This window comes from Myotis myotis, unplaced genomic scaffold (genome assembly GCF_014108235.1).
Source record: "Myotis myotis isolate mMyoMyo1 unplaced genomic scaffold, mMyoMyo1.p scaffold_m19_p_18, whole genome shotgun sequence".
Taxonomy (NCBI): Eukaryota; Metazoa; Chordata; class Mammalia; order Chiroptera; family Vespertilionidae; genus Myotis; species Myotis myotis.
In genome coordinates, this window is record NW_023416322.1 from 16,902,708 (window position 1) to 16,915,991 (window position 13,284).

The window sequence follows — 13,284 nt, forward strand, 5'->3', positions numbered from 1 at the left end:
GGTGGTTACGAGGTATTTAAAGACAGTTTTGTCAAAGGTACTTGGTTATCGTCAAGATCCTAGCTGGATCTTCTGGCTTCACACAGGACTATCCAAATCAAATAGTATAATAACCAGAAGTCTATTCCTACCAATGATTGTTTAGTACATGGCTGGTCACTCTATGCTTGCAGAACATTGGACAACGGAAATGAGAACAATTAATGTGATTTAATTTTAGAAAGCTCAATTATCAGGGTCATGTGCCAACGGGACATGTCAGGCACCACCTGGAGCTGTTTACCAAATAGGCTGTAAGTGTCCTTTCCAAGGCCTGAGGAGTCACACAGATGTCTTGACTGTTTAAACCAGCATTTTTCCAAGTGTTCCGTGAGATGTTACGATATATTGGGGAAAATTTTGACTCGAACAAATGAAATCTGTTTTCTACTGAGGTGCTACGATCCTTCAGTGTCGGTATTAAATATTTAATAGGAAGACATATTCTACAAAGTTTCCAAACTTGTTTGACCATGGAGCCCGTTGACTCAGACTATCTTTATCGAACTCATGTTCTCCAGAATATTCGTTGGCAAACGCTGAGTTAGGCAATCACCTGTCGACTGCAGACTAGATGATTTTTCCAGGTTTCTTTGAATAACGTGATTCTAGGTAAAAAAAATCCTTCAATCACAGGCCATGATTAGGCCTTCACTAGTTTATTACCTATTATAGGTAGGTGATGGATTTGCTTGAGATAAGATATAAAGAAACTATTTAGGTAAGTGAGAAAACTGTTAGGCAATGGAGATAACATTAGATGTGGAGTCGTAAGAGGTAGAAGTTATGACATTTCTGCCACTAATTGGCTGTGCTGTCTTAAGGAAGTTACATACGTTATGAGTCCCAGGATCTTGACCTATAAAATGTGAATAACAATACAGCATTACCTATCTCAAGAGCTGCTGTGGTGATTAAATCATGACATGTATCACATACCCACATATGTATGTGGATGTGGCTATACACTTTATTACCTGTTATAGCTGCGAGGAAACAAATTTCAGGTTTTCAAAAAAGTTAAGACAAAGGATGTGAAAATTTTATTTTAGCTGGTTTTCCTGTAACATTATATTTTTATAAAATAATTTTATAAAAGAGTTCATCAAGATATTCCATAGAAAATACACACTAAGGTAATATATGTACACTTCATAAAAATAGAATACATCTTGGCAATTGCTTCCAGAGTCTGTTACCACCATGTACAGTGTATTGACGTTTAACATTTATGCTAATTTAACATATGAGATTTTTCAAGAAAAACAAAGAAAACCGTCCCATTGATACTTTAAAAAATTGTTTCCAATTGATAGGAAGGTAAAAACAATTCTGGAATGTGAAAATGAAGGAGCTAATGGCAGATTATATCAAAATATATGAACAAAGATCTATGCCATCAACAATTATCTGAGGACAAAGTAATATTTTTTTCTATGATCATAAATGGTTCGCTGAAAGTAATATCCTTATTTTGGGTGTTCAAAGTGAGCACCATTTGGGATCATCATAACCTTCTAGAAGCTGTACTATATTTCTAAAACGAGTGGTGTTTCTTTTTTTTTCCTTAAAGTGAAAAGAGGTGTCTAAGTCCTATATATAATAAAGTATCAATACTTTTTTTTAAAAAAGCATCTTCATAAGTTACTTAAGCTTTGCTCAAAAAACATAGCAACCAGTTTTATTACTTCAAAAATGGCCAAATGCTCAAAAATCTACTTGGCTTTGAATTATTATTATAGATTATTGTATATTTTTAAGGAAAACGATCTTAGCTACTATGCCACCATAAAACATCACTGATGTGTCCCTGTTCGATGTTCAGAGATAATCTTTGGAAAGTAACTGTTCCAGTGTAATAAATAAAAGAAAAGCATACAGGGCTTTTCTAGACCTTAAGGAAAAGATGTGGCCATGGTGGGATCCTGAAAATACCTCAGCAGTACCAAGGAAGACACACAAAACAGAGCATAGCACCATTTTCAAGTTGACAAGGTTGCAACCGTTCAGGAGATGGTAACCTGGAAGCGAACGTGATTCCCATGATTAATGCAGTTTAAATATGCGGGTTTGGCTTTGGCGAGCTTCTTAGTACGGATAGGCAGACACGGCTATATACACTATGAATGTGGTCTGATATTCAATGGTCCCATTGGCACTGTAGGATAAGGCTCGGACCCTCATGCGGTAGGTCTCTGGTTCTCGGAGGGGTCGTGTGGTATACACGACTCCTTTCAAGTTTTCAACCCTCAAGGCAAAAGGAACGGTCTGTTCCTCGTCTACCATGAGAAACGTTGTCCTGGGATGCATCACTCCATCCTGCGTGTATGCAACCAGCCGGATTAAATCTTGATTGGCGGCTATTCCAAAAGGGAGGGAGACAAGTTTGTATTCCAAGGCATATGGGCTCGAGGCGCATTCCAAATCATTGGGCGGACAGTTCTTGAGGCAGAACCTGAGGACAACAAACACATGAAGTGCATAGAGCTTCCTGGCTTGGAGGAAGACATGATGCAGGTGATGCTGATCCATGACAGCTCTCAGGCCTTAAAGGCAGGAGACAGCCTGCTTTCGAGAGCAGAAAGGCTCACCGCACGTTCAGGGTTGCTAACTCAAACCAGATGCCCGATGGCTATGACAGCAAGCTGGTCTAGAGTCAAATAGCAATCGCTCAGCTCCATGTAAGTCAGAAGCTTTTGAACCACGGAAGTAAGGATGAGTACCACCAGAGAAACTTCAAAAAGTCAGTTTTGGAAATGGAAGCATCTGTAAGTCTACTGGAAACAGTACTTCTTTTTAAAAAAATATATTTTATTGATTTTTTTACAGAGAGGAAGGGAGAGGGATAGAGAGTTAGAAACATCAATGAGAGAGAAACACCGATCAGCTGCCTCCTGCACACCCCTCACTGGGTATGTGCCCGCAACCAAGGTACATGCCTTTGACCAGAATCGAACCTGGGACCCTTGAGCCTGCAGGCCGACGCTCTATCCACCGAGCCAAACTGGTCAGGGAGAAACAGTGCTTCTTAAAGAAGGGAATGCAGGCTTTTAAAAATGTTAACAACTACCATAACACTGTTTGACAGCTGAAGTAGATATTGATAATATTTGGTTTGTTTTTTTGAAAAAAATGAAAGGTTAAAGTAGGATTCCTGGGGTGGGGGGAGGAGGGGAAGCCCTTCCTTTTGTATTTGTCAGCCACATTATTTTAGATGAGAAACTGTACTTTCTTTTTCGCAAGCCCACCTTCGCTGCTTTTGAGTCATCATGACTTTTGAATTGTCTGTCAGAAATCATTGGTAATAAAGAGTAAACTTAAAAAAATGCACAAAAGATCATTTTCTGAAGATATATTCCTGTCATGGTATTTGTAGACATTTCAGAAGTCTATATTTTTAATTCCTCCTTTTCTTATTCCCCTTAGACCAGTTATGAGGAACGTCTTGGTGGATCCTGGGCAGGCCACACTTGACCTTGTCACAGGTAGTTGGTAGCCACTGCTAATCGGAAAAGCAGAGTTTGAGCTCCGACCAGCATCTGGTTTTAGATCTACCTTCTTACTAGCAGGTCCTATTCATGAGAAGCATTACCTCTGATTTCAAGCACCCCAGTAACTTGGAACCTGAACAGAGTAGAACATTTCTGTAAGGAGAGGGAGTCAATAGAAGAGTGGTTTATTCAGAACCCAGAAAAGACAGTGTTTCAGACAGCCGGAAATGTATGAACGGGCAGACTACTGACTCACACTTGCTCATCTCCATTCTCTCATGAAGTCGCCGTGAGTCATCGTAGTAAGAGCCAAGGTACTTCTTGGAACGCTCTAAGTGCTCAGAGACCTCCAAGCTCTGAGGCAACACAAACGGACACTAGAAAACTTCACGGAAAGGCAGACACCCCATAAAATGCTCATGGCTGAGGCAGAATTCTAGATGTTGCATGGCGGATTCCATGCTGGGGAGACGGTTCCAGGAAACCGTGGCGGCCCTGAGGGATAGATTAGGTCGCCGTGGGGACCGCAGGATGAGTTCATTTCTTGCCCATTCATTGAAGAAGGAACACACTGTTACCCCAAGTCCCCTTGGATTATGACTTCCTGTGAGTTCAACACGACTAGAGACAGAGTTTGTGGCCAAGGAGGGAGAGGAAGGTTGTTCAAGAGCACGTCTGGGAAGAGAAGGCAAGACTTACCCTGTGTCTGGATCCCGTTGGTAGTCGGGTGGGCAAGGCGTATCGATGCACTGGTAGCTTCCTCTCATGTTGAAGCACATGCGATTCTGCCCACAGCGCACATTCTGCTCCAGACACTCATCAATATCTAGCAACAGTACAAGGAACATGCCGAGTCAGCAACGCAGTCAGGACAGGCCATCAGAGCGGGGGTGGACGTCTGACTGGCATGTCGAGGGTTAGTCTTCTCCTCCCCATGAATGAACTTGGTTGCTGCACCTAAGCTTCCTCAGTCACCAAGTGGGGATCTTGATACCTGATGTGCTGTTTCCCAGATGGCTTTGCGGATAAGTTTTTGTGTGTTGTTTTTTTAACGCGTGTGAGAGGACACAGAAAAAAAAGCACTATAAAAGCAGAGGGGGAGCTATCAAGATCTCTCTGGTGTTGTTTTATCTTGGGGATATAGAGTGCATTTGAGTTTTATAAAGCAAATCATACTTTAAATTCACTAAAAAAAAAAAAAAAAAAAAAAAATTTAAAGGACGTTTGTGAACTCTGAGTGAGCCTTCCCCAGTATTTTGTTTTGTAAGTTCCAATTGTGCTTCCTGCTGCTAGATTTCTCTTAGGACTAGTTTTCCCACAGGAATGGAACACTCGGTGAAACAAGTTTTTATTTCAGTTAAGTCTCGCCTGTTGCCTCTGTGAACTAATTTCTAATTATGATTCTATCTGCCAGATGTGCTTCATCTCCTTGACAAAATGAGATGGCCTCCAAGCAGAGAGAAAAGCCCTCCAGGGGAATGCGAGAGAAATTCAATTAGCCTTTTCTTCTTTGCTGTCATAAAAAACATTCCTCCATATCTTAGCTGTAATTTTTACAGTGAACTCATGCAGAGACATAGAGGTCTGGAGACCCAAACCTGGACACGCATCTGTGTGCATAAGAACAGCTACCTTATCACATATTTTCATTAGCTAACTATGAATCTATAAAGGAACGTCAGGACCTGATAGACAAAGTGTTTGTCCTTAGCTTCATAATAACGTAACACTTCCCATAGAAAAGCTTTCATAAGCATTCGAGCTCTGGGCAGGGGACTGCCTTCATCTTCTGTCTATATTCTTCTTTCCTCAGGATTAGGTACTATACAGACATCCACTCTACTCTCTCTGCTCATCTTTCTACTCAATGGCCTTAAAAAATGCCAAGAAATAGGAGAAATCGTGCTATCTTCTGTTAATTGACAATGCGGTGATGCTAGTTTTTATTAGGATAAAAATTACAGTCATTTTATAACATAAACAGTATTGCTACAAGAAAAAGATACCAAGATAAGGTAAAAAAACAACTTTTCTATAATTAGCTGTAGACCGTATGAATGCATTTAACCAAGTGCTTCTGGATACATTAAATATAATTTAGGATGAACATACTTGAAATATTTATTTTACAGAATTCTGATTCTTAATAAATAGAATGGATGACTTTGAAAACCTGGATAGCTTAGAATGCTCATTTCAAATGCAATACCAATATAGTGTTTTTAAATTTTTAGAATTAGATTAGTGGTGCTTAAAATTCACATAAAGATTAAAAAATATTTTTATTGATTTCAGAGAGGAAGGGAGAGGGAAAGAGAGATAGAAACATCAATGGTGAGAAAGAATCATTGACTGGCTGCCTGCTGCATGCCCCACACTGGGGAATGAGCCTACAACCCAGACATGTGCCCTGACTGGTAATCGAACCACGACCTCCTGGATTCATAGGTCGAAGCTCAACCACTGAGCCACACCAGCTGGGCAAGATTTTTTTTGTTTCTCTTCTCCTCTTCTTGGGCAAATCATGATTGGGTGTGTGTTTTGTTTTCATTTTGCAGCCTCGTGACTTCTACTTTTCACTAGAGTTTCTGTCCTTGTTCAATGTCAAATTCACTCTAGTTTCCCTTTTAGCACTGATATTTCTACCACTAATGCATAAAGCTTCGAAATGCACATGCGAATGAAAAGTAGTCTTTTGTTCCTTGTAAATGCTTCAAACACTTTCGAAGCTACACAAAGCCTCTGAGTTAGTCTTTTGAATACAGACTTCTGTAAAGGGCGTAATTGTTTTCTCTCGTGTCTTTTTTAAAACCACAATATATGCAACCCATTTAAATTGCAAACATTTCAAGTAGCACCTGTTTCTGATTTCTTCACGTTATTTCCACTCTCCGAAGCTCAGCTGAAAGCTGAAAAATGTTTTACACTGAATGAGTGACAAGGGCAGTCAAAAAAAAATTGGAATAATTAAGAAAAGAAGAAAGTGAGAATATGACATAATATAACCCTTAAATATCTATCTGGCTGAGGGGCTTAGCAGACCAGTTGGTTATTCAAAATGCTTCAGTGTCTACCCTGCTTCCTTCTGAAGTGCCTGGTGCACCTCTAGGGAGTGTGGTGTTAGAGTTGGGCACTGCCACCCCTTCAGAAGGACTCCTGGGTTGAAGATGTGGGGACAAGTTATAAAACAGGGACAATGTAAGTGCTCTCACCTCACCCAGCTGCCACAGTACAATAACCCTGGTGTTAACTGAATCATAAGGGAGACAAAGGACTATTCTAGACATTATGAGATCTGTGATCAAGTCCTACTCTTGCTCTCGACTGTTCCAGGACACTGACACTCCCATAATCACTCTGAGAGTCAGTTATCTTTAGAATGGGTATAAATGATTGCCCTCGACAAATCTGCACTGCTGATAAAAATGGGATAATAGTTGTTCTGGAAAAACATAAGACTAAAAGGCAAAATACTGTTTGAACTTCCAGTTCTTCAAATCTCAGCAAAATGTTCTGAATAGGGTAAGTTCTCAATTAACATTTGGTGACAGAAGGTTGTGTTCACTTTCCGCCTCCAGCCCCTATGATCCAGTAGGGCTCTCAGGGAGTGTGAATGAGTGAATGGGCGAGGGAGAGGTGGGGACGATCATGGTAACTCAGGTAAAGCCATTTTCCATCCTGAGACACGTTTTCTGCGAGCTACATCCTAGCAAGTCTTTTGTGAATCTCACAGAGAGGGAAAATTCAATCCAAATTCAGTGGCTACTGATTAAGCACTCTCTCGCAGATTTTATTTGCTGTACTTTAGAAAGGATACACTTTGCACATGACAGAAATTAATAAAATTTAGATGTTAATGAATACATAATTAATAAAATTAAGATCCTGCCCACAAAACTGAGCAAGTTTCTTAGATTTTCAAGATTTATACAAGTTCTTATTTCTCTTTAATATATACATTGCAATCTAATACACCTTATCAAAGTACAATGCCCCTTTCACATTTTTGTGTAAAAAGGGTACTGTTGAGATTGATATTTTTTCTTTTTCTTTAAAAAAAAATATTATTATTGATTTCAGAGAGGAAGGGAGAGAGAGAGAGAATCGTTGATTGGCTGCCTCCTGCACACCCGTAATGGGCATGTGCCCTGACCAGGAATCTAACCGTGACCTCCTGGTTCATGGGTCAATGACACTCAACCACTGAACCACACCGGCCAGGTAAGATTGATATTGTTTTTCTTTCTTCCATCACTATACATTGTCCAAAGCTATGTTATAGCACATATAACTTTGAATGCTGGTTATGTTCTTTTGTGGCTGGCTGTCTCCACCAGAATCTAAGATTTTGAAGGAAAGAAACTGCATATTATTATTATTATTATTGATTTCAGAGAAGAAAGGAGAAGGAGAGATAGAAATCAATGATGAGAGAGAATCACTGATCGGCAGCCTCTTGCATGCTCGCACCTGGGGATTGAGCCAGCTACCAGAGCATATGCCCTGACCGATAATTGAACCATGACCTCCATCCTGGTTCATAGGTTGATGCTTAACTACTGAGCCACGCTGGCCGGGTAGAAATTGCATATGATTCATTTGTTTGAACTTTTTGTTTCCTGCAATGCTAGAACATAATCTGTTTTACATCATCTGTAGACTCAAATAATGAATGGATTATTTCATCAATTTACCCACTGATCTCCAAGCCAAAGTCCAAAATAATGCTTAACACGGAAGTAAATCTACAGAGCGCTCTTCTCACTTCCCCTTCCATCATAGCTGAACTGTGAAGAAAGGTTTTAAGAGGTCTACCCCCATTCAGTTTTAAAAATATATGAGATAAACTGATTTAGGCATTCTTGGTCCTTCTAGTGAGATAACACCAAAAATGTTTCTCAGCTACATCTTTCGCTCACTTGCTTTCTCATTGCACCGCCTAACGCAAAAGCAATGCTTAAGGATAAGTCGGAACAACAGGAATGAGAAAGAACAGGAAGCAACTAGGAACATAATTTTTCAAGAAAGAAAACATTTACTTCCTCACAGTCTCCTATGTTGGTTTTAAGTGACGTTGCAGCAACCAACATCCTACCGCTGTCTCACCTTGACACGTCTTTCCGTTGAGCATGAGCTGATAGCCAGGTGGGCAGAGACACTGGTAGCTTCCAAAGGTATTTTTACACTCATGTTGGCAGGTGTCTCTGTTTGCACACTCATCCACATCTGGGGGGAAAGAGAGCAGAGTGGATAACCGCACAAAACAAAGGCGAACTGTGACAGAACCAACAATAAACAGGGTGTTGATAGAAATTAGAAAAACGTCTTGGTGATTTAATACTCATGTGTTTAAAAATGCTCAGAGCTGTTTTCTATCAAGGTCTGTTTTCAATAGAGTCCCATATATAAACTTCACTATTTTATAAAATATGAACATCTGTGTATAAACACATGGAAGCGGAAACCCCCAAACGGCCAATTTCTCTACTAGTTAAGTAAGGCTGGAATGGCAGACAAACAGGTTTGAATAAGATCCTAAACCACCAAAGCACGAACTCTTGATAGAACAGAATCCCCTAAAAGAGGATATTAGTTTTTATTTTATTTAAACTTTAGCTGCCTCTCCCTCTTTCTCTCCCTGCACCCTCCCCCAAAGCTCATGCATAGCTTTCCCACACAGATATTATCAAGTGGACATGTGTTTATTTTTGTGACTACTCATTAAACTTCATATACTTGTAAAGTACGAATGGCAACCACATATCTATACACACACTTTAACAGCTGATTCTATGGTATTTTAAAAATGAAATGTATTTTAATAAACACTGCCTTTATAATTATTCAAAGTGTGTATACATTGTTTGGACACCCTGCATATATATATAATTGCTGTGGTACCTTGTGCAGAGAACTTAACGTCTCAAGATCTCAGATGATTTTTCTGCCAAAAGGAGTCACTGATACAATCTCTCTAGTTTATAGGTTTTGGAAGGTTCATATACAGTAACATATGTGAAAGGATTTTCTAAACTATAAAAATATATCTGTCTGCTATTATTAAGCAAAGCCAAGAAAACAGCAATAAAAAAGAGAGTAAGACTAGGGGATAATTAAAAATTAATTGATATTTGCCTTCAGGATGAGATGTGATTTGGGAGGCCTCAGATTTCTTGTTCCAATTGTGTTTTGCTTTGAGTAATTTTAAAATTTGCCGACAATCCCCGAGCACACACCAACCAGTGGAAGAATGAAAAGGAGAATGTGATGTGAATTGGGAGTAGGGGTGATGTCAGATGGAAGAAAACAGAAGGCAGATAGAAACTTTGAAATGTCTCAGAGCAAAATTTGCATATTTTGCATATTGTGCAAATCAGAATATAATTGCAATGATTCAAGATCTGTTAATGATAAACAGTCATCAAATATTGGTCAATGTTTTTGTTCTATTTTAGTTAACCAAAGCATCTGTTCCAGAACTTGTGTGATTTACTTTTACTTTTTCCCTTTATAATCTGCTTCCGCCTAAAGTAACAACAGAAATGAAAGTGATGGTGAGCTCCACATAGTCAAAATCACAGGTCCCACAGTAAGAATTCTAGTGATTTCTGTATCCAGAAGCTCTGCAATGTACCTTTTTCCTGTGAAGCTTTGGAATCAATTCCTCGAAAAGTTAAATTTTAGCCCAAATCTAATGATTCCATAATGTTAATCCGAATCTTTTGTAAGTTATCTATTCCAGATGGTTAATTAAAGGCATTTGGTGTTTACTGCAAGTTGCTCATCTCGTAATTCCAAAGCTGTCTGCAATCTTGGTGTAAATTTCTTTATTAACACCAACAGTATAAAATACTCACCATATTTTAAGAACTATTTCTAAATGTCCCCCGTCTATTAACTGTCCTTAAATAAAACTTAAATATCCAATAACTGACTCCTTATAGAAAGTTTACTTTAGGGATTCCAAGATCAGTCCTCATTCTGAAACAGTAGCTGCCTCAAACAGTAGATGGTATGGGAAAGATGAATTACTGTAAACATAATATTAGTTTACATAAGGTTATAATAAACACCAAGACACAGAAAACATATATGAGACTCTATCATGATGAAACTGCAGGGCACAGACCATGGTCAAGAAAGAGAATTGGGTTGTTAATGAGGAACACTTTCTTAAAATGACTTGGGCTTTCAGATGATTGAGAAGTCAGCTAGATGGTGATGGTATGTGTATAGGAGGATAGTTTAATTCATTTATCAAAGCATAAACAAAGAGTTGGGGTAGAAGAACAAAGGTAGAAGAGAAAAACTTGTCTAAAATGAAGGCGAAGTATGGGATGATAATAGGATTTGAAAACCCTTCAGTGAGATTATCTGGAAGAAAATGTGAAAGACAACAATGTCAGATGCTAATTCTGTCAATAAAAGAATAGTGAAAAGTTTTAACTAACAAAGAGTCCATTCAAAACTGTGGGCATGAAAAATTCTTAACATTCATAAAGATTTGGATTAAGTTAGGAGTGGTGTTTGACATAGTCGTAAGGATTGTGGAGCCCACAGGTTAAGTAGTGTTTCACTGTATGGGACAAAATGTAGAGAGTTGTTAATAAATGCATTAATATTTGAAGTTTAAGGAGTAAAAGAAACTAGTCCTGTCCACAGACCTAGGAAGCTGATCACAGGAAAAAGATTCCATATCCTATTAAGCTTCAGGTACATTAGGACATCTAGACAGAGAAGTCCTGGGAAAATATGGACCTAAAGAAAAAAGGTGAAACTTTAGAAGTTTGAGGGTCCAGCTGAGTACAAGTGGAAAAAAAAAAAAGACAAAACTGGAAGTCAGCAGAAGAAGAAATTTTAAAAATGTTTAAGAGAAATGTTTAACAGAAAGCATATTTAGGAGAGAATAAGCGAAGTGTAGAACACTTAAGAAAAATACAAGAACATACGACTGGCATAGAGGTCTCATATTTAAACAGAGGTTCTTAAACTTAAACAGAATTTCTTCCCTCCCTTCTTGCCTCTGTCTTCCCTCTCTACTTTGCTTTCTTGAACAAATAGTGGGGCTAATTCCTGTTTGCCAACTCTTCTTGGTGCATGCAAACTGTGAACACTCACAGAAAACTGATTTAAATGAAGGACAGATGGTAATACTTGCAACTTCACAGAAAACAAGGTTTCAATTTTTGAGATGGAAATTATGCTTCCCTTTTGCAAACAAATTAAAATTCAGACTTGTGAGTTTAGATAAAGACATTGAAAGCCCATCCTTTCGGGTGATGGAACCAATTTAATTTGGTCCTGGCTCACATGACCTCTTCAGTGACTTATATACAAAATAATCAAACTGAAAAATCCTACGGCGAGTGTGGGACAACAGTCAACACGGTGCTGGTTGTCATATAGAATAAACAGTCCAGTGAGTCACTGGAAGCTTCGCTTTTAACCACTGCTTTGACATCCATCAGCTGCAGCCGTGATTATGGTATTATATTATGGGACAGTATGTCTGTTCTCTTTTTTAGAAACCGTATTTTGGATGCCACTGAAATTGATTTCTATACAGCATTAAATTCAGTAACACCTGCAGGTGACCAAAGAACTGTCAATATAAAACAGTAAATTATTAGACTGCACACATGCAAACACATCATTTACTTGAATAAAAACTGCAACAGTTTTCGGTGCTAGAGTAAATGTCTTGACACTTTGAGTCCTCCCAAGGTTGGAGGTCAGATGTAGCTCCCTGCACCCACACGAACACGGGTGCTGTATGTACATATGCGTAGACTTGCCCATCAGAGAGCCCCCAGAAAGGACATGCAAGAGGGCTGACATTTACCTACACATGTGTCATGGTTTGCCTCAGAGCCTTCAGGGCAAGTTTTCCTAATAGTCCTTCTAGTCCTGGAGAGAGATGTTCTGCTGTTCCTATACTCTGAGTAGGAGCTGTAGAGATGGGAGTACTGTCTGTAATGCTGTTGAGGTTGATAGTTGTTTCTCACGGGGGAGAACCGAGCAAGGTTATAGCTACTGTACTGAGAGCCATAAGCGGGCAGCCTCTCCAATCCAGCGCAAGATTCCCCGTCCCCTAATAAATGCTGTCCTGGTGGACAGACACACTTGAAGCTGCCGGGGGTGTTGAAGCACTGATATGCACAAGGCTTAGGCATTTGTTCACACTCATTAATGTCTGCTCGTGTGCCACGATACATAAAAAAAAGAGAGAGAAAAAAAACAACAGACACATACACAAAACACAGGAATAAAGAATCAGTCTGTAAAACGAACTGAAGACATTATGTCACCCTCCAAAGTCAGGCTGTTGTGGACTTTTGAGAAAGCTGGAACCATTCAGTTATGAATATACAGGAAGATTTTATGACTGTCCCTAAAGACTGCTTCACACGTACAGTAGAAACATAATGGGTCATATGGACAAATGTGGTCTAGAATCCGGAAAAACTAGAGTTCAAAGCTAATATAGATCTTAATTCTGTTGGTGGAACAGTCACATTACTAATTTGCATTTAATTGTAGTATTGACCACTAGTGTCTCTAAGTTTTCATGCATTCATAAGTCTCAGATACAGGAAGGTTGGTACGACTACAAACATTTTTATTTTCTTTTGTATCTTTTGAATCAATAATTATTAATTAAACCAATTATACATTTTACAAGAAAATGAAAAAGGACATGCAGATAGAATAATTTCTTAATGAGATATAAACTCATAAAGTCCATAAAATTAAA

General features: G+C 38.9%; 1 protein-coding gene across 1 annotated transcript in view; it reads right to left on the reverse strand.

Moving 5' to 3' along the window:
* Positions 1 to 1,604: 1,604 nt before the first annotated feature.
* The window catches only part of HMCN1 (hemicentin 1), a 377,912-nt gene continuing 366,232 nt past the window's right edge, over positions 1,605 to 13,284 (reverse strand). The window contains exons 104-107 of the mRNA XM_036343707.1: positions 12,373 to 12,723; positions 8,637 to 8,756; positions 4,230 to 4,356; positions 1,605 to 2,494 (exon numbers count right to left, since the gene is read on the reverse strand). Of these exons, the coding sequence (XP_036199600.1) occupies positions 2,128 to 2,494; positions 4,230 to 4,356; positions 8,637 to 8,756; positions 12,373 to 12,723 (965 nt within the window). The 3' untranslated portion in view covers positions 1,605 to 2,127. The remainder of the gene's footprint in view (positions 2,495 to 4,229; positions 4,357 to 8,636; positions 8,757 to 12,372; positions 12,724 to 13,284) is intronic.